The following is a 23,039-nucleotide window of genomic DNA, read 5'->3' on the forward strand; positions in this document are numbered from 1 at the left end:
TTACTCTGACCTGGGAAGCTGGTTATTAAAATTCTGGTGTCTTGATGGGATATTTTGGTAATTCCAGTCAGCACCTGAAACACTCACCTCTTTCAAGGCAATCATAGCTGTAACTAGTAGGCTGCCAATAGTTTACAGAAAATAAAGAGTAGGAAGGGGGACTCCTAGGTATCCAGGACACTGTTTCCAAAAGACAGCTGGGAGTCAAAGGTTCAACTAAGACCTTTATTACAACACAGAGTTGACAGCACGTTTTCGTATTTAAAAGAAAGTATTTGGTCTCTTGGTGGTGAAACGTGGTTTGTGCTGGCGACGCAGAACTCTGTGTGGCAGAGGGAACTTGATTTTAGAATCCTGCAAGAAAAATATTTCTATGTTAATTGAGATATTAGATGAACAACAGAAAATAGTTTGCAATAAATAGCTAAGCTATATTTAACTGCTAACTTAGGTATAGAGAAGTAATGCATCCACAGATTACATATACTTCACAGGAGCTAACAGTTGATGCCTTAGTTTTGCAATTCTTTTTGAAAGAAATGCCTGTTAAAGGCAAGTTTTCTGCAACATAATCCATATTTGTTTTAGTTTAACTTTCTTTCAAACAGTTCTAGCATTAAAGTCTTGATCATAATATAATTGTAAACCTACATACGCAAGCTTGGTTCCCTCCCTATTTTTGCCTGCAAAGCAAACCTGTACCAGACAAGAGAGCTCCCCGCTTCCAGTCCAATGTTAGACCGGGACCCAGCAGCCACTGCAATGTTACTTCACTTACATGGAACTGCTTGACTGCTGGTCTACGGCACTTGCTAGCAGCAATCTCCTCAACTTTCATGATCTGAATGGAGTGAGCACGGGCACGATGACGGGCTCCCATATCGCGGTCTGTGACAAGAGAACTCATTAAAAATAAATCTTAAGAAATTTTCAGTTCAAAAATCTTACTACCATCTTCTCAGGAAATGTTTATAGTACCACCTACAACTTTTAAAATTTCTGATCAACTCCACTTAATCACACTGCTTTTAGTATCTAAAGTGATGGCAGAAATATCACAGAATCAACATGTAGGAACAAATTCTTCCTGGAACTCAAAACCCAACTCCTCCAAGGAAGTGCCATCTTATTCTTCTTGCCTGATTTCAAGAAGGTACACACGTACAGAAGTAACCTACGTGGGACTTATTTTCATTTTTTGCACAAGAAAACCGTGATACAGAATCAACACTGAAATACAATTATTGGAAAGACATGTGAACTTCAAAAGAATTTCCCTTCCAAAAGGAAGGTGCAAGTAAAGGTAGGATCTGAGGTTATCTCTACTTTTCTTAAAATTGACAAGTGATGGAAACGTGAATTGGTATTTAGCCCACATAATTAGGCTTTCAGAACAGGAGGAAGCCATCTCTACATGGGCTACCTGAAAACTTCTCCCTGCGGCAGTGAAAATCACTGCCTTCAAATCATGATGTCCACAGCTAGTTCCACAAGACATGCCTGTTGAAATACTGTGCTTACAATGCTTCCCATGAAGATCTAACGTACCTATTAAAAACTTACCTGTCAAAAGTATTCTTGAACATAAAGGTATCAAAGTCATTCTATCATGACAAATTAAGTTCTCAGGTCTCTTAAGCAGTCCTTCAGTATGTTAATTAAGAGGAATTATTGCAAGTTAATGTAGAACCTTAAATTTCACTTTCAACAGCACTTCAGCTTTTGAAAGGCGACAAGATACATTTAATATTTGCACACATGACAAGAATATCATTATTAAGAACAATATTCTTTGGGTTTTTATGTGCATTCTGTAGTGTTTGTAATACTTCTGGATTCAAGTAACAGCATTGGCTATACAAATGGTCTATCCCTCAAGTACTTCACATACAGACTGAAATCAGGACGACCTTTAATTCTCTCTGAACCGAGGCAATGAGATTCCGGAGCAACACAGATTCCCCCCCTCCCGCTTGTGATTTTTTTTTTTTTGTTACTTGCCCTTCAATTTTTTTTTTACTTGCTCCCCGAAGGACAGATGCTAGTATGTGCCACATGATATCTGAAATATTCTCTCCACAAGACTTGGGAAGATATACTCAATTATTTTAAAACAATAAATATAGTGCAAGAAATATATACAGCACCTAAAAGGTCATGAAACTCAGTCTGTATAGCAAAACTCATTACTAGCATTGTAGAAAGTCACACCAAGACGAAGTGGGAATATTTTCAGCTAGAGAAATTGTATAAAGTGTGGTAACAAATAAGATACCACATACATCGTACATGAATATCTATGGACTTCTCCAAGAACTCCCCACTTCGTTTTTCCAGTGTTTCAGTTATCTTATCATGGACCAAGTCAGCATGCTTTATGCCCAGTTTAAGATTTAATCTTGTGTTTATATACTGGTCCTACCATTTTATACCTCAAACAGTTACATGTACTTACAGCACTGAGTGACAGCACCAGCCGTGGTCAAATCCCTGTACTCCCTGTACATGTTGTGAGTTCCACTACGAGAATCATAGCGCAACCAAATACCAAAATTTTTTACCCGCAGAGGGGACTTCTCATACACCTGAAATTAGACAAGAGCACAAAAGTACTTAGAGACAGTACATCATCAGCATTTTACAAGTTTAAGAATAAACATTTTAGAGGTCTAATGAAACCACTGTGGTAAGTTTTATTGTCAAAAACAACTATTTGCTCTCTTTCCCCACACCAACATAGCTATATTCAAGTCTTGGTAATTCAGAGTGAAGTTTTAGTAGATTTCAGCTCTACAGAATTTCAGCTCTACAGAATGTCTTTTAAGCATCAAGGTAGAGGAGGGCAAGCATACAAATATTTACTTTCCAAGGATTGTAAGTGTCCAGATGACTCTTAAAAGGTATATTCCACAATGAAGCACAAGAACCTGACAGCAGCACTGACTAGTGGCATAGTTCATAACTCCGAAGCGCTAGGAAGTAAGTTTCTTTTTAGTCTGCTGGACACACGCTGCCACTTTGGAAAAACTAATTTGTCACTTAGCTTCAGAGCAACTGAGGGATAAATGAATTTCAACCTCACCCCCAATAAGAGTGTTTCATATAAATTCCTTCCACATATACCAGCTGGAATTCCTTATAAATCTCCCACTTTTTTAGGCTTTTAATCCCACACCTGGCCACAGTACACAATCTCTCCAGAAGACTTCTTCATCTTCTTCAGCTGAGAAACGAAGTACCAGAACCGGGACTTGGCGACAACATGGTTCGGAGCAAAGATCCGCATGCGGTAGAGAGGAGGGGTCGTGCATTTCGGCGTGGGCAGGCATCGCCCGACCACTTTGTACTCCCGCAGCTGGAGGGAGACGAAAGACAGACCGTCCGCAGCGTGAGCCCCTCCGCGCCGCCGGCCCAGCCGCCGCGGAGCCACCCTCGCACCAGCCTGACCCCGCCCCGCCCCGGGCCGGGCCCACCCCGTGGAAAGCACCGCGGCTCCATGTATGAGCAGCGCGGCGAGAGCAGGCCAACCCAGGAGAAGGGGAAGAGAGAGACCACCGGCCCGGGCGGATCGGCCCGCGGGCCCAGCTGTGCCGCCCGCCGATCGCGGCCCCCCGCCCAGGGGCGGCGCGGCCTCCTCACGCGTCTTGCGGGAGCGGCGCCGCCGCCATGTTGGCCGCTCGCCTCCCTCAAGGGCCAGGCAGGGTCGCTTGGGCGCGCAGAGGCCGCTCTGGAGCGCCGCAAGCCTGCGCCGCCGCACTCCGGACGGCCGCCTCGGCCTCGGCCTCAGGCCCGGTCCCGGCCGTGCCCCCCACGCCCCGGCCTTCACTCACGGTGCCCGACGCCTTCATAGTGCTGCCTCCTCCGCGGCCTGCAGGAAAGGAAAGGCCGCGTGCGCCGCCGCCGCCCGTCACCCGCCCGGCGGCAGCCCCGCCCCCGGCCGTCCTCTCCACCCATTGGCTGGGAGGGGAGTGCGATTGGAGGAGGCAGCCGTCACTCTCCGCCCGCGGCGGCTGGTGCTGGGTTCCGGGCCGGCAGGGGCCGCGTGGCCTGATCCGGGCCCGGCTCGGGCCCGGTGGTCGCCCAGGCCGGCCGCGGGAGCTCGTCCTCCCCTGCGCACCGGAGGCCGCAGTGCCGCAGGCCCCTCTCCTCGTCACCGTGGCCGTGGACCCGCGTGGTCCCGGTACCGGTAGGAAGAGGCCCGGCTGTGCGTGACTCCGTCTCCTGCCGGCCCTGCTCGCCTTGCCGCGGAGGACGTGGCAGGGAGGCCCCGGGCGGAGGCACCCAGCACCGCGCTCCCCTCGGGGCGGTAGCCGGGCATGGAGGGCTGCCGGCGGAACCTTTCTCACCCGTGGTCCCGTGGGAGATGGGGGCTGCAGGCTACCGTGGGGTTGCCCCTGCGGATCCCCCACACACTCAGTTTGGTGGGATCCCTCCTCTCTGTCACGGCTGGTCCCGAGGGCTTGCACTCCTGTGCACCAGAACTAGAAACGGTTCTGCAGTAACGACGGGTTAAAGTCTCGAGTGTTGCGCACCTCGTGCTTCGGAAAGCCGCGCTGCCAGAGCCGTGAGAGGGGAATGGTTTTCACCTTGAATGGTACTGTAACAGCAACGCTGCCGGAACGATTTTGTAAGCAGCTGCATCTTGTTGCTACAGTTATTTGCACTTAGTCTTTTTTTTCCTTTAAGTCTGATTCTACAGACACGCACGCGTCTAATCACGCAAACCCCCCCGTATACGTTGCTTCGTTGCAGAACAACTTGCGGAAGAGGCCGATGTCACACATGCAGGCATCAGCTGGATTACTCGTCTCCTCACAGACGAGTCCACGCCGATGCCTTTGCGGCCGTGAGCTCGGGCCCTTCCTTGTGCGAGTCACCCGGTAGGTCACTCCGGTCGTGACTGCGGAGCTCGCACCAGCGGCACCGAGCGTGCAGCGGAGCACGGCCGGCCCCACCCCGCCGCCCCCGCCTCGCTGCTGCGGACCAAGCACGATTGCCGGATCCCGGAGGGAGTTTTGGGGCTGAACGGGCCAGTCCCGGTTTATTAAATCGGTGCAATCGGTTTTACAGTGCGGCGGGCTGCCGACAGCAAGGAGGAGCAGCGCCGGCGGGAGGTTTTGCCGCGGCCCCGGCGGGGCGGGGCGGGGCGCTGAAGGCCACGCCCACGCGCCGCAGGGGGCGGGACTACGTCTCCCGGGGTGCCGCGGGACCGGGGAGGTGGCAGGTCCCGGCGTGCCCTGCGCCGGCCGCCTGGTCGGAGAGGGGAGGTGAGCGTGGCAGGCCGGGACAGCGGCGGGCGCGGCACGCTGGGAGCCGTAGTCCTGCGGCGCGGCGCGGAGGGGCGGGGGCAGCGGCAGCTTTCCTTCCTGGAGGCGCGGAGGCCGCTCCGCACGCGCGAGGGCCGCGGCGCCTCCCCTGGGCGTCCTCCTTCTCCTCCTCCTCCTCCCGCCGCCAGGCGAGGCGGCGCGGCCTGGCCCGGCCCGCTCCCTATGCTCGTGGCGGCCGCGGAGCTGTGGGGTGGGAGCCGGCAGCGCCGCCGCGATGGAGGAGTGACCGGGAAGGTAACGGGGGGGAGGGGGACGGGACACGACACGCGGCGCGGGGTGACTCAGCCCGGCGGGGGGGGGGGCTGGGCCTTCCCGGCCGTTGGCGGGGGCCGTGGCGCCTCAGCGGCGGGGAAGGGGCGGTGTGGGCGCCGGCGGGCGTCGCCGCTGAGGTGGCGGCGGCGGGCTCCCTCGAGTCACCCGGCCGGTTCCAGTCAGCCCGGCGCCGCCTCCTCCTCCGCAGCTGTGAGGCTCTGGGGAAGGGGGGGAGACGCCGCAGGCTCCCCGCCCGCCCGCCTGGCCCCGCTGCTGGGGGAACAGGGGGTGCTGCAGGCGGCCGGTCCCCGCCGGGCCGGTCCTCCGTGAGCCGGTGGGGGCTGGGGGGCGTGCACGCGGCCGCGCAAAACATCGGGATTTTTCTCTTCTCATGTACGCTGTAGCTTGCGGCGCGGCTACATTCGCGTGTTGTGAGAGCTGCCTCGGTAGTTGTCCTCCGTTATGGCTCCGGTGGGGGAAGGAAGTAACCGTAAGCTCTGAGACTGCAACGTGAGGGGAGGGACCTCCCCCCGCACCTCCATATTCCGCTGCTCTCGGCGTGCTTCAGTACGGTGGTTCCCCGCCGTCCCGCCGTGGGTGAGCCGCCACCGGGCCCCGCAGCGGCCGCCCGCCGCAGGAGGAGGAGTGCTTTGTCACTCCGCAGCGGCCCCGGGAAGGGGCCGAAGGGGTTAAGTTGCAGCCCCGGTGTCTTGGCCGCAGATCTGGACGCGGTGGGGTGTGAATGCCCGATCGCCCTCCTCGGCTGAGCTGCTGAGCCACGCAGTGGCCTTGGCTCTCCAACGAGAGGAGGCTGGGCTCTTCGACCGGGTCTGCGGGGGCAAGAATTACTCCTCACGGGGAATTCCTGGGCAGTAAGAATGTGCCTGAAATGAAGACCTAAAATGTCACTTCCAGAAAGAAAAACTTTCTACTCCAGTTGAAAAGTTCTCGAAGTAGCTATAATTACACAGCTGTTCATTTTAACCACATGTCAGGTCAGTGTCAAGGCTCTAGAGCCTAAGTCTGTAAATATGCTCAAGATTTGCAGCAAGCAAAACAGAGGTTAAAAAGAATGTGAAAGATGATCTTTTACTGTCTTTGGTTTATTAGAGAGAAAACTTGAGGGAATTAAAATGAAGCACGTCACTGGCTCCCTGTGTGCTATCATAGTCTTGTAAATACTTAAAATGAGTGCTGTAAATGAAGTATTCTTTAGTTACTGATTGTTCCTGTGGTTAGCATCTGTAGTTAAAATGCTCTGAATGCTTTCGTTATTAGGGCACATCTGGACCCAAGTTACACACCTTTGACCATGTTACTATTGTTAAACTGGGCAATCTTCCCCACTTGAAGTGTGACTACATTTTTTTCCTGCTTTCCGGTATGAAAGCAGTCTCTACTATCAAATGCATTTATAAGTATTTAATATGTGAAAGAGAATAAGCTATCCTGATGAAAGATATGTATACCTGTATGACTTCACTGTTAAGGAACTGCACCTTCCTAATTACAGTAAGATCAATTTGCCACCCAATGTAGTGTATTGCTTAACAAAAAAAGCGTCTCTACGTAAATAAGACAATACTTTCTACACAGCTGTGTATTAACTATTAATGTTATTGATTATTTTTTATAAATAAAACTTGCTTTAATGACTTGATGTTACAGCTGAGTATATCTTGCAATGGATTTTGTGAACTGAAGTACCATTAAAATTGCAGTTCGATTTTGCTTTTAAAGTGTAACTGCCTGGTAAAATAGATTTGTGGTGGAAAAACTACCTGCTTAACTAAAACCATATAGCATGAGAAGCTATTTTGTTAGCTTTCTTAAAAGGCTCATTCAAACAGTCTATCTCATTAATTATCTTCTAGAGTTGGCTAGTCAAGCCAAAACCCTTAGAGAAGGATATATGGTAGAAGGTGACATTTTAAATATGCTCATGCAGCATATACAAAATTAGTAAGACTGGTTGGCATTGCTGTTAGCTAAACAAGTGAAGAGAAGATACATGTTTGAGCCAGGTTATTTTTAATAGTAAAACTTGTCACCCAGGTGTAGAAGATTACTACCTTTGGGGCAGATAATGTAGTGATATCAGCAGGAAAATATGGCAAAAATATGCTTTTGTATATGAAATAGTTTTACATCTATAACTCTGGTCCAGACCCTAATCGAAAGATGCTGTAAAAAAAAAAATCATTTTCCCTGCAGCATTCTACCTTTATTTTTATTTGGCTGTTTTGGCTGTTGATTATGGGGAAAACAAGCTGGGGGCTGGGGACGCAGAGGGAGAAGACTGAGCAGAGCAACTTTAATCCTTAAAGGTTTTGACCCTGAGCAGGATTGCTCTGTGTTATAAGGCAGTGTGTGAAGCTTGTTTTGCCACGAGTCATCACTTTGTTCCAGATTTTCTGGTTTCTATACTGCTGCAACCTGCAATTTTTTTTGGTACGAACTCAATTTTACTTATTAAATTGCTTTTCATGATTCATTTTGTTACAGTGTATTTTGTAATGAGTTTCATAGAAATGTCTGTCTGTTACCATGCTAAATTTTGGACTCTCCTTTTCAGGCATGCTTGCTGTCAGTTGTCACTGTGCCACCTTTCTTCCAGTGGGGGAGGGTGAACAGTAGAGCAAGCACAAGACATGCAATACTAAGAAATCAGAAGTTCTACCTATAGGCATGTAGGCAGCTTCAAACCACAGCTCCTTTGTATTTCATCTCTTCCTCTTGTCTGTCTTCCTTTCCCCTACCTCCTACATACTTATGTAACAAGGCCTTATTTCAGGCCTAATTAACTATGTTATGGGGGGAGGGGGGAGGGCGACTTTGAAGGCTAGATGGATTTTTGTCCCCTCTTGGTGTTTAACAGCATCCTAGTATTAGACAAAGATTAGGTTTTTTAATCCACTGTGTTTTACCAGAGCATTGCAGAACAGCCTGTAGAGGCGCATCATCTTTAGAACATTTGTCTAGCTTGCTTGTTAATTTTACACTGAATTTTCTAAATAAAAATCATTGCTAGTAAATCAGCACCCATTAGTAGGAACAGAAAACTTTGTTAACAACTCAGTATGATGTATTTTGTGGTTAATTTCTAAGACACTTCTCTTGTGTGTGCTTGCTTTAGAGGAAAGACCTCCTAATGGCTTTGACCCCCTAGGGGAAATACTTCATAAATGGGTTTATGAAGCATCTTAACAATATTAGAGATGAGTAGAGATTTTTTTTTTTTCAGTTCTGAAGTTTGTGGTGGGGAAAAAAATACAGCGGTCTATCATTTAAGTAGCAGATTTATGCTTATGTCATATCTTGCTGAAACCTTCTCTGCATGCTTGAAATCTGAGTTCAAGCCTTTCAGTTGAATAGTATGCATCATGCCATTTCTCTGTTAATTAAGATGATATTAGCTCTTTTCAAGAGAACTGAAATATATGGACACTTCAAATTTTCCTTATTCAATAAGAAGTTTAGTACTATTAAGAGTTGATTAAAGGACTTAGAATTCTGATATCTGTATCAGAAGTATGCACATTCATGTTTTTGTGGAGTACATACTAAGTGTTTGAGGTTTGTGGGCAAACTTCTGTGGTTGTTGCTGTCCTGCTTTTAATTTTTGTTGTTCTGCTGAGCAAATAAAGTTTCTCTTTCTCTATTTGCAGATGATCGTAGTTTCCCCTCTAGAAGTGGGCAAACCAGTTAGGAGTAGGAAACAAAGAGTATAGCAATAGAGATGGATGAACAAGCCCTTTTAGGGCTAAACCCAAATGCTGATGCGGACTTCAGACAAAGAGTATGTAATTAACTTGCTTATCTCTAAAATTGGGGGTGCTGTTTCAGTGCAAAAGTCTCATACGGGGGGGGGGGGGGGAGTTTGTTAACCCATACATAGGGTTCATGGTGGCAAGTACAAAACAAAGTCATGTTGCAGGCATGTAAACTGAAGGTTGTGTGTCACCAGTTCTGTGAAATTACACTTAACATGGATAGAATTTGTTTTTCTGGACTCTGACTTTTTCAGTCCTTTTAATTCCTTGTACTTGTTGCTCAGTTCCTTACATAGGCTCCCACAGAATGAAAAGCAGCTCCTGAAAACAATGAGTTGCTTGCAATTGCCCTTTTAATTCTTAGATGTGTTTTGGGGTTTTTTGAATGGATTACCTACCTTTAGTGTCTTTTAATGAAATGTGTGTTTTTAACTGTAGTGAAGCTTGTATTAGCATAGAGTGGGTTAAGAAAGTAATCAGGGTATGTAAGTTAGTTACTTCATAAGAGAGATGCTCCTATGAAAAGGCAGTACCATTTATATAACCATTTAATGAGTAAATATTTCTGCTTACTGATTGATTATCAAGTTGATTCAACTGTCTACAAGGTAACCTCCAGTAAAATCTTTCAGAAGTGAGGATGTTAATTCCTTGGGTTTGTGTTCATAAAACAAATCCTGGAGTGTATAAGAAAGTTAAAAATGTAGTTTGATGCAGCCTAATATTGCTAAGCAGCCTATTTGTGAAATACATTGGTTCTGGGTATTTGTCCTTTTGAAAGGATGGATATAGCTAATCTTTAGTGTTCTGTTAATAGAATATCACTGTAACATTTGAAGCTTATAGATTTATTGAAAAATTTATTTATTTATTATTATAGATTTATAACTATGCAGTCTGCTTGATTTTGAAATATTTTATAGTAAAAGGTGACTTACATCTTACATGATTAGTGAAAAGGTAACATATAAAGAAAGTATCAAACAATTTCTAGTAAAACTTTTCAGTATAAGAAAATTACGAGTACAACCTACGGGAAGTGAATTCTTGTTTTAAGAACTCATTTCAACTCACTGAATAATTACTTTGGGAAATTACTTTGGTGAATGGAAACAATTATGAACTAATGCAAAAAAACAAAACCAAAAAATCTAACAGTCAAAAAACCCTCTTGAAATACATGCATTCATAGTATTGAAATAATGTTATTAATCTAATCTCTCTTTCAAAAGTTATTTTACTGTTTTTTATAACAGGCCACACTAAATCTTAAAGCAATTAGATCAAGTTAACTGTTGTCAAAAGCTATTTAGAAGTTCTGATAAGCAACTTGATTATCTAGAATTTGGTAGAAGTTTTTTCCAGTCTCTGTAATAGATTCATAAACTGACTGTTGTCAGGTGATCGGTGTTTGAATGTTTCTTGAGCCTGAGGTATAGAATACAGCCAAAGTGGTGCAACAAAAGTAGTGAGCTGTTTTCTGTGAAAAATTTCTCCTTAGAATTTGGGGAAGGAATTTTAGCTTGGATGTGAACTTCCACCCAAATGAAAAGGCCCTGAGCAACTTCTCTAGTCGACCCTGTCTCCAGAAGTCCCTTCTAACCTCAACATTTCTGATTCTATGACTTCTATATTCCAGTAACAAAAATCTTTTTATTGAATGTTTGCTGAGGGACATGGTGTAGTGGTGGTCTTGGCAGTGTTAGGTTTATGGTTGGACTCGATGATCTTAAAGGTCTTTTCCAACCTATACGATTCTGTGATTCTGTGAATGTAAAGTGGAAATGAGTACTTATGATATTAGCATTTGAAGAAAGACTCTTGTGTTATGGTAATTAGGGAGTCATATAAATACTTGGATGTATCCAAATAGTTTGGTTTTTTGAAGGAGAACTGTTTAAATGTAGGTCTTAAGTGTGAATGAGATGTCTTGCTGTGTGGTTTGTTTGTTCTTTTTTTAAATGAAACTTATTTGGATGTTTGCAGGCACTAGCCTACTTTGAGCAGCTGAAGATATCTCAGGATGCTTGGCAAGTCTGTGCAGAAGCGTTAGCTCAGAGTATATACAGGTAATGTAGATAAGAATCATTGCTTATTTTCGTTAGTAATATGTTTGGGTCTGGTTTTAGCTCTACAGCATAATAGGCAAACTGTAAATTGCTGAAAGTTAACATGGTCTTCATACTATTTTTAGTATCATCGTTGATATGTGGCTTCTGTATAATGCCTTTCAAGGAAGAGCAATGTGTAAATAAAACTCCGTACTAATTTAGTAGCCTAAAGACTGCTGCTTTATGAAATCCAGAGAAAAAGAATGAGTTCTATCTAGTGCTATCTTTTGGGGAGGAGAGGTGTGCTGAAAATTTCCTGTTGTGAGACTATAGGCTTTATATGCAGTAATCTCAGTAGTAGTTCCTTTCCCCTATTCTATGGAGTAGGCCATCCTATTTTTCAAGATGCAAAGAGTGTGTTTTTGCACAAAGTTGCATATTTAGATCTCAAATACTAGGTTGTTGCTGTATCACAGAATAATTCAGGTTGGAAGGAAACTGAGGGATTTATATCTCCTGAATAATAACAGTGATTTATAGTGAATGCTTTTTTGTAAATGATTTATCAAAACTTCTGACTCCAATGGAGTATGCAGTAATTAACAAAACCACACAAGATTTGAAAACAGCATTTTATAATCTTTACCAAAATACACTGATTGTTACAGTTTTTAGATAATACGATAAACTCGTGTAGATTATATAGCATGCGGAATGTCCCTTCCTAATCTATACCTCGGTTTCTCTTTAACACATAATGTGTACAACTTGCTTTTAGTGTACTAATGGAACCCAAACGTATTATTGAAGCCTGACAGATTTTTATAAAGGCAGGATACAATAGGTATTGTAGTTTTGTATGTTCAATACTGAAGCCAAAGCATAGCAAATTGGTGGCTATAGAAAAAAAGATTATAATATCGAACATAAATATTAGTTTAACAGTTGCTCATTTTTACTAAATGAACTGCTTGAGTATTTGTCATTTTTGCTTTGAAGTAATAGCAGTAGCCTTTTTCTCTGGTGCACAGTAATTCTTGATTTGCCAAAAGGACGACCTGGTTGTAATATTTGAGGAATTTTTTTCTTTCCAGAGAGATGTACCATATTGCCACCAATAACAGAATTTTCTTTTCTTTTCTAGTGATGATCACATCAAGTTCTTTTGCTTTCAAGTTCTGGAACATCAAATTAAGTTCAAGTGAGTAATCTTTCTTGACACTAGCCATATACATCCATTTAATTTTCCCTTTTTATTCTGCTTGCAAAGAAACTTGAAATGGTATCTGTCATCTCAGTGTGGTTGATGAGGTGGCTTTAATCAGGTCCAGAGGACTTTCTTGTATTTCTTCACCTTTTCCTGGGAGAGGACTAGTTGGGTTTTGAGCAGCTGTTGGGCTTTGAGCAGCATGCTCTACTTGGCTAGTCTAACACCTGTGTATGGCCCAACACAGGCCCAATTACCAAGGATTGCTTGAAACTTACTCAGCCGTTCCTTTCTGGAGATTCAAGCCTTACTCTGTACTCTCACTGATTTTTGCAGAAAAGTGTCCTGCAAGCAGCAGCCTTGCTCAGTACAGAGTCCTGGCCTTCGGACAAAGCCCTATTCATTCAATAGCCATGGCAGAGATGTTAAGAGAAAGTAGTGTTTTCACTGACTGGTGTTTTCATAGAATCATAATTTAGGAAAAAATACTTTAAAATAATATAAGTTTAATTGCATGGAACTATATTTTTTCACACTTTGGGCTCCTTTGTTCTGGACTTGAACATCATGGCCATCATCGTGACTGGTTGCAATACACCGAACATGTGGGTCAGGCTTTAGATAGGAATAAGATGTATTTTGTGACTGATTTTCACAGTTATGTATCAGAGCAAAAATGAAAGACTTTCTGTGATTTTATTTACCTGATTTTACCTCATTGTCCATCTTCCTCTGCTTGTTCCACTGCTGTCACCTGCTTCCTGCAGTATGTTTTCTCTTGTTTTCCTGCTTCTTATTTTCGTTGACTGTTTTCAGTGGGGTTGCTTTTTTCTTCTCCTTAATGAATAGTTACTTGTGACGGGAACACTGGAGTCGCATTCAGCAGTCATTCCTGTTAAGGAATGACTGTACCAAGTCTATAGCTAGCTCTGTTGCAAGAAGAGTGTTCTCAGCTTAGCTAGTCCTGAGAAGGAACATGTTGTGTGGGTGGTATTTGAGGTGGGCTGGGTACAATGTTAAATTTTGCCACGACTATCTGTATGATGTAAAGCAGAATTACTTGTTTGCTTTTTTGTTTTGACATATGTCTCATAATAAATGTACTGTAGGTCAGATCAGTGAAGGACTTCCTTGTGCTCACTATTGACAGTCTTCAATGTGTAGTAAACAAGTTTGAGCATATACAGATGTCTCTTCTGCCCATGGCTTATGGTCAAATGTATATTTTTATCAGGGTCGTAAGTCCTGTCCCTGACAGAGCAGCCTTCCTGCAAAATTTCAAGCTCCTACTCCAGTATAGGAGGCAGTAGTGCCTCAATATGTAATCTATTAATATGAGTAAAATGTTTTTTCCTTATTTTTATGTCTTTGATTCAAAATTTTAACATGCAAATAGCTGTGTAAATTCCTTTTCTAGGAACCTTTCATTTAGATTAATGTGCAGGATTATGTGGAATATTAAAATAGTTTTTGCCTTACTGAATTTTGCGTTTGTCATGAAGCAGTTGTATTTTGATCTCATTGTGCTTTGTTTCAGATACTCTGAACTTACTGAAGTCCAGCAGCAGCTAATTAGGGAAACACTTATAACATGGCTGCAAGCGCAGGTAAGTATGTCTCTTCACAGTAGTCTTACATAGTAGGCTTATTTGTAGGCTAATATAAGGCATTGAGTGTGGGCTAAATGTTTAATCTGTCATTTGAGTTTAAAGATGGCTTCCTGAAGATATATGGTATCTGATGGTTAAAAGCTTTTAATGTGCTAGTCTTTATTAGAAATTCTTTAAATCAGATGTTATAAAGCAGTCAGTGCTTGAACTTATTACTAAATATAAAACTCTTACGTCAGATAATGATTGTGGTTTAATCAGTTGTGTGTGAAATAAGGAGTATTAAAAGTTTCCCTTTAGAGAGATATAATCCAGATTCCTCATGTTCCTGAGTGTCTGGAGGAGGAGGAGCAGTAATTCTGTTGTTAAGATCTCCTGGCCTAACTCCTGTCTACTCAGAATACCAGCAGATGTTTATGAATGAACACCATCACTCCTCTGTTAATACTATGGCAGAGTACTGGCTACTCTTTCTTGTGGAATTAGTTACTGTAGCTGAACGTGTCATATTAGTTGGACCCAAGAGTTTGCAATCAGCAGAGCCATCAAGTGGGCTGATACAAGTCTTTGCCTATACCTGCCATTATCTATTTGTCATTCCACTTCTGCACTGGAAATTAACATAGTTGCTTTGTTTGTAGAAAACTTAACAGTAGGAAATAGAATATAATACAACTTGAAAAAGAACAGATCATTGTGAAATGGATTAATTGCTTTTAATTTCTCTTTGTGGCAAGGTGTTCCATTTAGGAGGAGTTCATAGAAAAAGGGAAGGAGAGAGAGAGGGAGATTGGTAGTGACAGGTTTGGTGTCCCCCCCGTCCGTGTCATCCCCCCCACCCCCCCAAAGAGTTTAGATTTAGAAGCTTCCTTTACTATTCTTAAAGCTAACATCTAACGTAGGCACAAGCTAGCTACAAGAGGACTGTAACTTGTTTTCTGGAAGTTCTTGTTTACTCCTTTCACCAAACTGACAAATTAGCTTTTAGTCTTTGAATAGTACACTTAATGTTTTAGTACTGAATGAAAGGCTTAGGACTGTATCGCCCAGCGAGAATGTTTTCCTGTTTCATTACAATTTAGCTAAATTTTCTTTAGAATCCTTGGAAAGGTAAGGCTTTTTATTGATCTCAGCCAGGAAGAGAGGTAGTACATTAATCACTATACAGAGATCAACAAGCATATATGATTATTCTCTGATTTAGTAAGAATATACAAATAAAATATCTTGTTTCTACCAGATGCTGAATCCCCAGCCTGAGAAGACTTTTATTCGCAACAAAGCAGCACAAGTCTTTGCATTGCTTTTTGTTACTGAATATCTCACAAAATGGCCCAAGTTTTTTTTTGATATTCTGTCAGTAGTTGACCTTAATCCACGAGGTGTGGATATGTACCTCAGAATCCTGATGGCTGTTGATGCTGAGCTGGTAGACCGGGATGTTGTTCATACATCAGAGGCAAGTTATTATGTTGCATTAACATTTGCTTTAAATTTCCAAAAAGTTCTCTTACTTTAATGAGAGCAGAACACTTGCAGAGGTGGTGTTTTTTTCCTATGGCAACTCTGCCTTAGAGACATTAGGTTGTTTAGATCCAAAAGCCATATGTTTTTTAATGCTTTTTATTATTTCATACTTTTCAGTTAATGTATTTTTTGCTTGAAGAGCTAGCAAACCAAAACTAATGGACTGAGTTAGCCAATTTAATGTTAGACTGACTCATTTTAAATTGTTAATTTCTTCTCACATCAAAAATCCATTTAATGATCTAGAGGACTTTTCCCCTTTGTCTGCCTTTCTTCAGTGTTTGGGCACTGTAGTAGAAAAAAAGAGCAAAAACTAGGGTATTTTGGTTTTATTTCTTGCAATAAAAAAATGTGCTCTCTTTGGTTTTCTGATTTATTTGTCTTGCTAGGACAAGTGGTGTCTGGCAGTGGATACAAAAATGCTACTAATTTGACAAGATGCTAATCTATGACAAGACTGATTTATCCTTTTTCTGTATTGATAGGAGGCTCGTAGGAACACCTTATTAAAAGATACTATGAGGGAACAGTGCATTCCAAGTTTGGTGGAATCATGGTACCAAATCTTACAGAACTATCAATATAATAACTCAGAGTTGACATGCCAGTGCCTTGAAGTAGTTGGAGCTTATGTATCCTGGATAGATTTGAGCCTGATAGCCAATGAAAGGTAGGGTTTTTTTGATGGAATATCTTTGCAAAAATAACCTTGGTAGCGTCCTGACTGTATTTCTATGAAACAGAATTAAAACTCGTCTTTGAGAAAGGACTTTAATTCTATATAAATCTTTGGAGGTTTGGGGTTTTTTTTTTTAGTAGAGTGATTGACTTTGCAAGGCAAGCTGATATAACAGCCAAAATAGACAGTACACAGTTTGCTGGGTTCTCCTTAAAATGTACAAAATGCTGGGTTTAGTCAGTACAATGGACTTTAAAACTGTCTTATAAAAAGAAACCATTGTAAATATGCACACAAATAATATAAAGCTTCTATACGATGCTACTGTGTACATATAAAAATAAACTTTTTTTTTTTTCTCTGAAGGTTTATAAATATGCTGCTAGGTCACATGTCTGTGGAAGTTCTCCGGGAAGAAGCCTGTGATTGTTTGTTTGAAATTGTAAATAAGGGAATGGACCCAATTGATAAAACAAAATTGGTTGAATCTTTATGTCAAGTTTTGCAGTCTGCTGGCCTCTTCAGTATTGATCAGGTTTGTATATTGATTTTTACAATAGGAATGAATCATAGTCACAGTTCTTAAATAAGCAAATGAACAGAAAACTATATAACTAAGTCCAGAGATTAGGGAGAATTAGTTGTGCTTCTGCATCAAAGATAAACACTTCTTACACTTTTCTCATACTTAAATTAACAGCTTGTTATTAATATTCCTTATTCATTTAAAGGATACTGCATTTTGTTTGTCCTCAGCATGAGTTTTTCATGTTAGAAGGAAGGTATTATGTAACTCCTCTGTTCCTCTCCTAAAGCATGTTTTGCTTACTGTTAATGCTGCTTCTGTGTTCTGTTGCCTTGAATCTTCTCTTCTGAATGATTCTGTAATAGGTATTGTAGCCAAGGTAGAGTTTTTTAGGGTGAGACATTAGATCAGCTGTGCATAATTAGGTAGGCGAAAGAGCTTTCTTAAGGGCACATACGCTGTTCTGCATGTCTGCACCATCAGACATGAGACTTGAAATTCTTATCTGTAAGCTGGAAAAATGTATGTACTAACCAAACACACGTTCCCTGGCAGTTGCAGTGTTTAAGGAACAGCTGTTTGCTACCTGCCATGGAGAAAGAGGAACCACTCCTTAAGAAACTGTAGTTGTTAGGTTGCAAAGCAGTTATCTCTTCATTTTTGAAGCCTTTGTCAAATTTGTATTCCTACTAGAATGCAGAAAATGCGCATTCATCAATTCAGCAGGTGTTCCTCTCAAAATCTTACCTCGGTCTCTCTGAGGAAGACTTGTTATTCTTCTGCTCTTGTACAGTTATGGCAGGGAGCAAAGCATCTGTTTGGGGTGACTGGTCTAGGGGTATTTCTCAGTTCTGATCAATGTATTTCTGCAAAAGCAAGTAATAAATATTTAATATTAACTCACTCTTACAAGGCAGTACTGAAAGTTACTTGTTATCCGTATTTCTGAAGTGAGCTACAGCTGTTAATTCTTTGAATTTTTTCCCATAAAAATATTTTCCTCTTATACAGCCTAAAATTTATGGTAGGTATGTGCTTCTGCTTTTATTTTGAACCTGATTCTTGCTGTAAAGTAAAAAGAGAAACAAACTAATCTGAAGAGGTGAAGCAAGCTACTGTTGTATAATGGAGGGCAGCCAAACCTGGCATTGCTTTAATTTTTCTCTCTCCATTCCCTGGGAAAAATGAACCAGGCAATTGTACTTTCCATCTAGGAGACAAATATTTGTTTTACTACTTCTACATAGTAGACATGGGTAGTGCAGTCTGTAAGCTCATGCCATTTAAACAGGAGCTCTGCTAGTATTTTTAATCGGATGTCTTTTCTTGCAGGAAGATGATGTGGACTTTCTGGCCAGATTTTCCAAGCTGGTCAATGGGATGGGGCAAGCATTAATAGCTAGTTGGACTAAACTGATAAAAAATGGTGATATGAAAAGTGCTCAAGACACTCTGCAAGCTATTGAAGCAAAAGTGGCCCTAATGTTGCAACTGCTAATTCACGAAGATGATGACATCTCATCTAATATCATTGGCTTTTGTTATGACTACCTTCACATCTTGAAACAAGTAAATATGTCTGGCTTCAATTTAACATCACTTTTTGACATACAATTTAGTTTGATTTTTGTGGCAATATATGAATGTCATACTATGTGCAAGCTGACTTGCAAAATAGGGTTTTTGACTAATTAGCATTCAGTATCTTTAATGGCTGTGGTCATGCTGTTTCTATAGTGTTTAGAAATCTGAAGGAATTGGGTTAAATCTTGCATTAAGTGGGCTTAAGAAGGCTTGCAGATCGTATGGCTGTTAAAGCAAACCTGCCTTCCTATTAGTAATAAAGGAGTTACTATACAAAAAGTAACACTTGAAATTTATTTTACAGCTTTCTGCACTTTCAGACCAACAAAAAGCTAATGTAGAGGTAAGTATTTCTTTTTACTAGAGATTTTTTTTTTCAAGAACACATTGGGTCAGAATCTTCCATGTTGCTGAAACAAACCATGTTTTATTTATATGCCTTAAAATGTGCATGTGACAAAAATTAAAAGGAAAGACTTAAAAGTAAGGACAGTATGTTCCATCTTCTGCTAAGTAACTACAGCTGTTTCTTTAAATAGTAAACCTATATTGAATTGTGTATGAAGATGAAAGCTATTTTAGAGCTGGTCTTCCCAAGCAACCCTAAAGCATATGTTGGTAAGCTCCTGTACAGTCTGTACTGTTGATAGAATGTTCTTAAATCAAGATAGAAGAGGAGGGTTTTTTTCCTGAAGCTTTGTATTTTTATTAAAACCTGCCCTAATTCCAAAGGATTGGAAGAAGTATGGGAAGGGTTGTCATAAACTTCAATCCTTGATAGTACCATAAGTTAAACTTATGAAAGAAGCTGCAAGTTAAATATAACAGTTGTACTTATAATGAACAGTTATATGGTAAGCATTACATTGAACTATACATTAAGCTTAAATTTAAGCTTAAGCTTATATGCTTGAGTTTATACATAAGCTTAAGTTTATATATAAAGCATTAAGTTTAAATAAGGTTTATGTCCAGTTTTGGAGGTAGTAAACTTGTTTGGTTTTTTTATTTTGTTTCATTTTTTTCTTTTTTTTTTTCATTTCAGTCCTTTTTTAATTTCTTTTCCCTATGACCCTTCTGCACCAATGTGGATGCACTAATTTAGATGTTGAACTGGTTAGATTGGTGCAGGTATTTTGTAAGTTCATACAGCTGACAGTTGTGATTTCCTTCTCCTTTACAAATAAAATTGAGTTCTGTACCTGTTCTAACGTGAAAAGGTGAATTTGGATAACCGTCATCTAGATTATCTTGATCTGGTTTTGGCTAATGTCTGTTTAAATTGGATGAGGTAACACAGTAGGAGAAGTTTGATAACATCACTGAATCTTTTTATTTTTGTTACTGTGTCTCTTTTGTTCTTATAACTGGATCAAACCAAATTACTACTGTAGTGCACTTAAGACACTTAAAATTTCAATGTGTTACTGTCCCGAAATCTGTTGTTTTGTTAAACTTGCTTTCATGCTGAAGGACTTTGTGTTATAATTACTTCTTAATTTTACTGAGCACTTCTTGAGGATTTGTGTTAAACTGAGAAGCAGTCGTACCAATCTTTTTTCTTTCATCCAACTCGTAATAAGAAAGTATTTTGAATTAGTCTAAATTGTATTGTTGTCTGTCTTAAGCTTTAAGTTGTGTGCTTAGCAGCATTCCTTTAAAGTTTTGCACCTAAGAAGTTCTCACTTTCAACTTGTTCATTATTTGAACAGGAAAAAAGGGGATCTTGTTTATTGTGCCTTTGAAGTCCCCAAGTTTTTTCTCATTAGCAGGATCACATTTTTAATTCTTGAAATGACAGGTATTTCTAAGCATTTCTGGCTACAAGCATATCACATTAATGTTCTGCAATTATTTTAATTCTTTAATATCGCTTCTTACGGAGAAGCAGGGACTTCTCACAGATGATGCTGACACTTAGTGTCAATAGAAAGCCTGATCACGTTCTTGCTATTTGACCATGTTCTTCCTCAAAGTCTATTACAAGTGTCTGTTTCTGCAAGATCACCAAGAATTTCACCTCGATAACCTAAGTTTAATTCATTGGTCCATTTTAGTCCATTTTAGTGTTAAAGAACTTCAGGTTTTGCACTTAAAATGAAAAAATACGTAATCGTGATTAATTTGTCAAAAGTTTTGGGTTTTTTTAAATTTACCTCGTTCCCTTCTTTACTATTTGTCTGAAATTTATGGCTATCTGCATTCAGAACCTCTAGTACTGGAAGAGAATCTCAAAATGCTAATCAAGTTCTTGCTGATATGATCAGCATTTTCATTTGCTATAGTTATAATAAAAGCTGTTGGCTACTGAATTTAATCAATATGGAAAAAAAAAGACACAAGTTTGTGTTTTCACATGGTAGTAGGTATAGGGATGAGGTGCTCTGTAATTCTGATCAGATACCTGTTATGATTCTACTGAGTCTTCTCCAATGTTTAGTGAACCCGTTCCTTGTAATAGGTATATAGATATGTCCTGCCCCATTACTTGTTGCTACTTAATATTCTCTTGGCCTTTGAACACTTTATTGTTGTCATAGATATAAAAATGGTCTGCCTCTGATCAGTTTTAATTATTCAGAATAGCTTTCTGTCCATTTGGAATATTTAGATTTAATACACATTTTTGTAGGTTCCCCAGAACAAACTGTTAAACTGAAGTGAAAATTAAAATATAATAGACTTCTAAACACTTCTTTTAGCTAACTTTGTGTGTCAGTCCAATTTCTATCCATCCTGGAAAGCATGAATGGAACTGAGTACTCCATGTATTTTAAACATTAAATCAGAATTCTAAAAGCCTGAACTAGTAAATGCTTAGTAAGATCAAAGTGATACATTTAGAGTTTGAGACTTGAGTAGAGACGAGATCAAGTCTTCATTCCTGTTTTAGGACTTAACCAACAGTCCCTACTAAGGTGAAATTGCATATCAGTGCTTTAACTGACCTGACAACTTGATGCTGCTGAAAAGGGAAGGTTTTGCTTTTCTTATTCCTGTTTGCTGCTCCTGGCTCTTGCTCTTGGATTCTTTGCTGAACCAATTCAGCTTGTTAACCTGTCCCCCAAAAAAAAACCTTTCAAGAACGTTGAGCTATTAGAGAAGTTAATGTTATGGCTAAGCTGACCTGCCCCTTTAAAATAGTATCTTGGACAACCTGTTTAGCTTCCTCTGCCTAGTTCAGTCATCTTAACTGTTTTCAGCGTGAACTGAACAGCACAGATTACAAGCAGGAAACAAGCCAGATAATACTGTCAGAGACTGAGAGCTCCAAGTCATTTATGCTGTGTATCTGGAATGGCATCTGTGTATTGTTTGGATATAATCCATCTGTTTTAATTTGGATTGTTACTTCTGCTAAACCTCTGAAAATAATAATTCAAATGGGATTTAAAATATTTATAAACATTTAACACTTGCTTTAATGTTTCCTTTACTGTAGGATTTTAACTGTTGCTTCTTATCACTTGTCTGCTTCTACGCTTACAGTTCTGTTTTTATCTTAGGCAATCATGTTGGCAGTTATGAAGAAGTTGACATACGATGAAGAATATAATTTTGAAAATGAGGTATTGTGTTATATGAATAAACAGACAAATACAACTTAAATTACATGTAGTAAAACTTGGTCATGCTTTTAAAATCCATATTTTTTCATAGACTAAGGATTTGAAGGTAGGAAGCAAAGGTAGGCTGATTTTTTTTTTTCCTATGTGGAAAGCTTTTTTAACCTCTGGGCATGTCTGCATAGGACAAAACGGCATAGTAAAGGAATATCTAAGCCAGTTCAGTTAACAGAATATTTCTGGCTGCATTTGTGCAGAACTATTCCTAGGCAAATACGCCTGTGCTGTTAACTAAACATAGCTGTTGAGCTGGCTTGTTCAGTGTGAGTTTGCGTGTTTCTGCACATCACTTCGGTCTTGCAAAAAGATTTGAGAAACGTTGTGTAATGAGACTCTTTAAGAGGTGCTGCTTGGCCTACTTCAGATGATCAAACCCCTGCAAAAATAAGCTAAAGGAGGCGGAAGGTCTTTGATTTCACCTTCCTCCCATGCTTACATCTCTGTCAGCCAGCAATAATGATTGAATATGTTAGACAGACTTACTTTTGCTCCAGGCTGTTTGGAGACCTATAGTCTTAAAAAGATTAACTTAAACTGTATGCAGTCCATCGTAAATGTTTCTGTCACTTTAATTTTAAAACTAAGCTAGATGCTGAGAAAGAACATCTTTGAGGAGTGAGTCAATTTTCAAGAACTGGGTCAATAAGGCTTTGCCAAGAGTATTTTCTCTCTGTACTTTTGGCTAGTTTTCAGTTTGGAAAGCCTTTTTAATATGATTCTGGACTGAATGCAGTGGATCTCAACGTATTACAACCAGCCAAAAAAGGAGCCTGCTGTTATGCTGCAACAGTATAGGGGGAGCATGATGGAATTCTCTGAGTGTGGTATACTGTTCTTCTATGTACACGTTTTTGTTTTGGGCATAATTGTTTAAAAT

General features: G+C 40.9%; 2 protein-coding genes and 1 non-coding gene across 6 annotated transcripts in view; 1 reads left to right on the forward strand and 2 right to left on the reverse strand.

The window, feature by feature from the left end:
* Positions 1–204: 204 nt before the first annotated feature.
* RPL18A (ribosomal protein L18a) lies at positions 205–3,967 on the reverse strand. The gene is made up of 5 exons (XM_075494920.1): positions 3,831–3,967; positions 3,176–3,355; positions 2,456–2,585; positions 779–888; positions 205–354 (listed from the first exon to the last, which is right to left on the reverse strand). Exons 1-5 carry the CDS (start codon positions 3,846–3,848, stop codon positions 262–264), a joined length of 531 nt encoding a protein of 176 aa, XP_075351035.1. The 5' UTR covers positions 3,849–3,967; the 3' UTR covers positions 205–261.
* Positions 1,680–1,811, reverse strand: LOC142405080 (small nucleolar RNA SNORA68). The gene has a single exon (XR_012774055.1). It is a non-coding gene; the product is annotated as a small nucleolar RNA SNORA68 (small nucleolar RNA).
* A 1,185-nt stretch (positions 3,968–5,152) lies between the features above and the next one.
* XPOT (exportin for tRNA) overlaps positions 5,153–23,039 on the forward strand; it is a 29,899-nt gene continuing 12,012 nt past the window's right edge. Inside the window, exons 1-12 of one of the 4 annotated variants that reach the window (XM_075494907.1) lie at positions 5,425–5,561; positions 8,155–8,265; positions 9,248–9,378; positions 11,339–11,421; positions 12,548–12,604; positions 14,148–14,217; positions 15,461–15,679; positions 16,233–16,417; positions 16,793–16,961; positions 18,285–18,521; positions 18,841–18,879; positions 22,043–22,105. In XM_075494907.1, the coding sequence (XP_075351022.1) occupies positions 9,319–9,378; positions 11,339–11,421; positions 12,548–12,604; positions 14,148–14,217; positions 15,461–15,679; positions 16,233–16,417; positions 16,793–16,961; positions 18,285–18,521; positions 18,841–18,879; positions 22,043–22,105 (1,182 nt within the window). In that variant the 5' untranslated portion in view covers positions 5,425–5,561; positions 8,155–8,265; positions 9,248–9,318. Of the gene's footprint in view, positions 5,268–5,422; positions 5,562–8,154; positions 8,270–9,247; positions 9,379–11,338; positions 11,422–12,547; positions 12,605–14,147; positions 14,218–15,460; positions 15,680–16,232; positions 16,418–16,792; positions 16,962–18,284; positions 18,522–18,840; positions 18,880–22,042; positions 22,106–23,039 lie in introns of those variants that run through there. The other 3 variants (XM_075494887.1, XM_075494882.1, XM_075494898.1) reach the window with 3 other exon arrangements.

Source organism: Mycteria americana, chromosome 1 (genome assembly GCF_035582795.1).
Source record: "Mycteria americana isolate JAX WOST 10 ecotype Jacksonville Zoo and Gardens chromosome 1, USCA_MyAme_1.0, whole genome shotgun sequence".
NCBI lineage: Eukaryota > Metazoa > Chordata > Aves > Ciconiiformes > Ciconiidae > Mycteria > Mycteria americana.

Coding starts and splice junctions, on each gene's coding strand:
- RPL18A (XM_075494920.1), bottom strand. Junction 2,586..3,175: donor AGATTGTGTACTGTGGCCAG/GTGTGGGATTAA, acceptor GTCTAATTTCAG/GTGTATGAGAAGTCCCCTCT. Junction 355..778: donor CAGCAGTCAAGCAGTTCCAT/GTAAGTGAAGTA, acceptor TTTTTCTTGCAG/GATTCTAAAATCAAGTTCCC.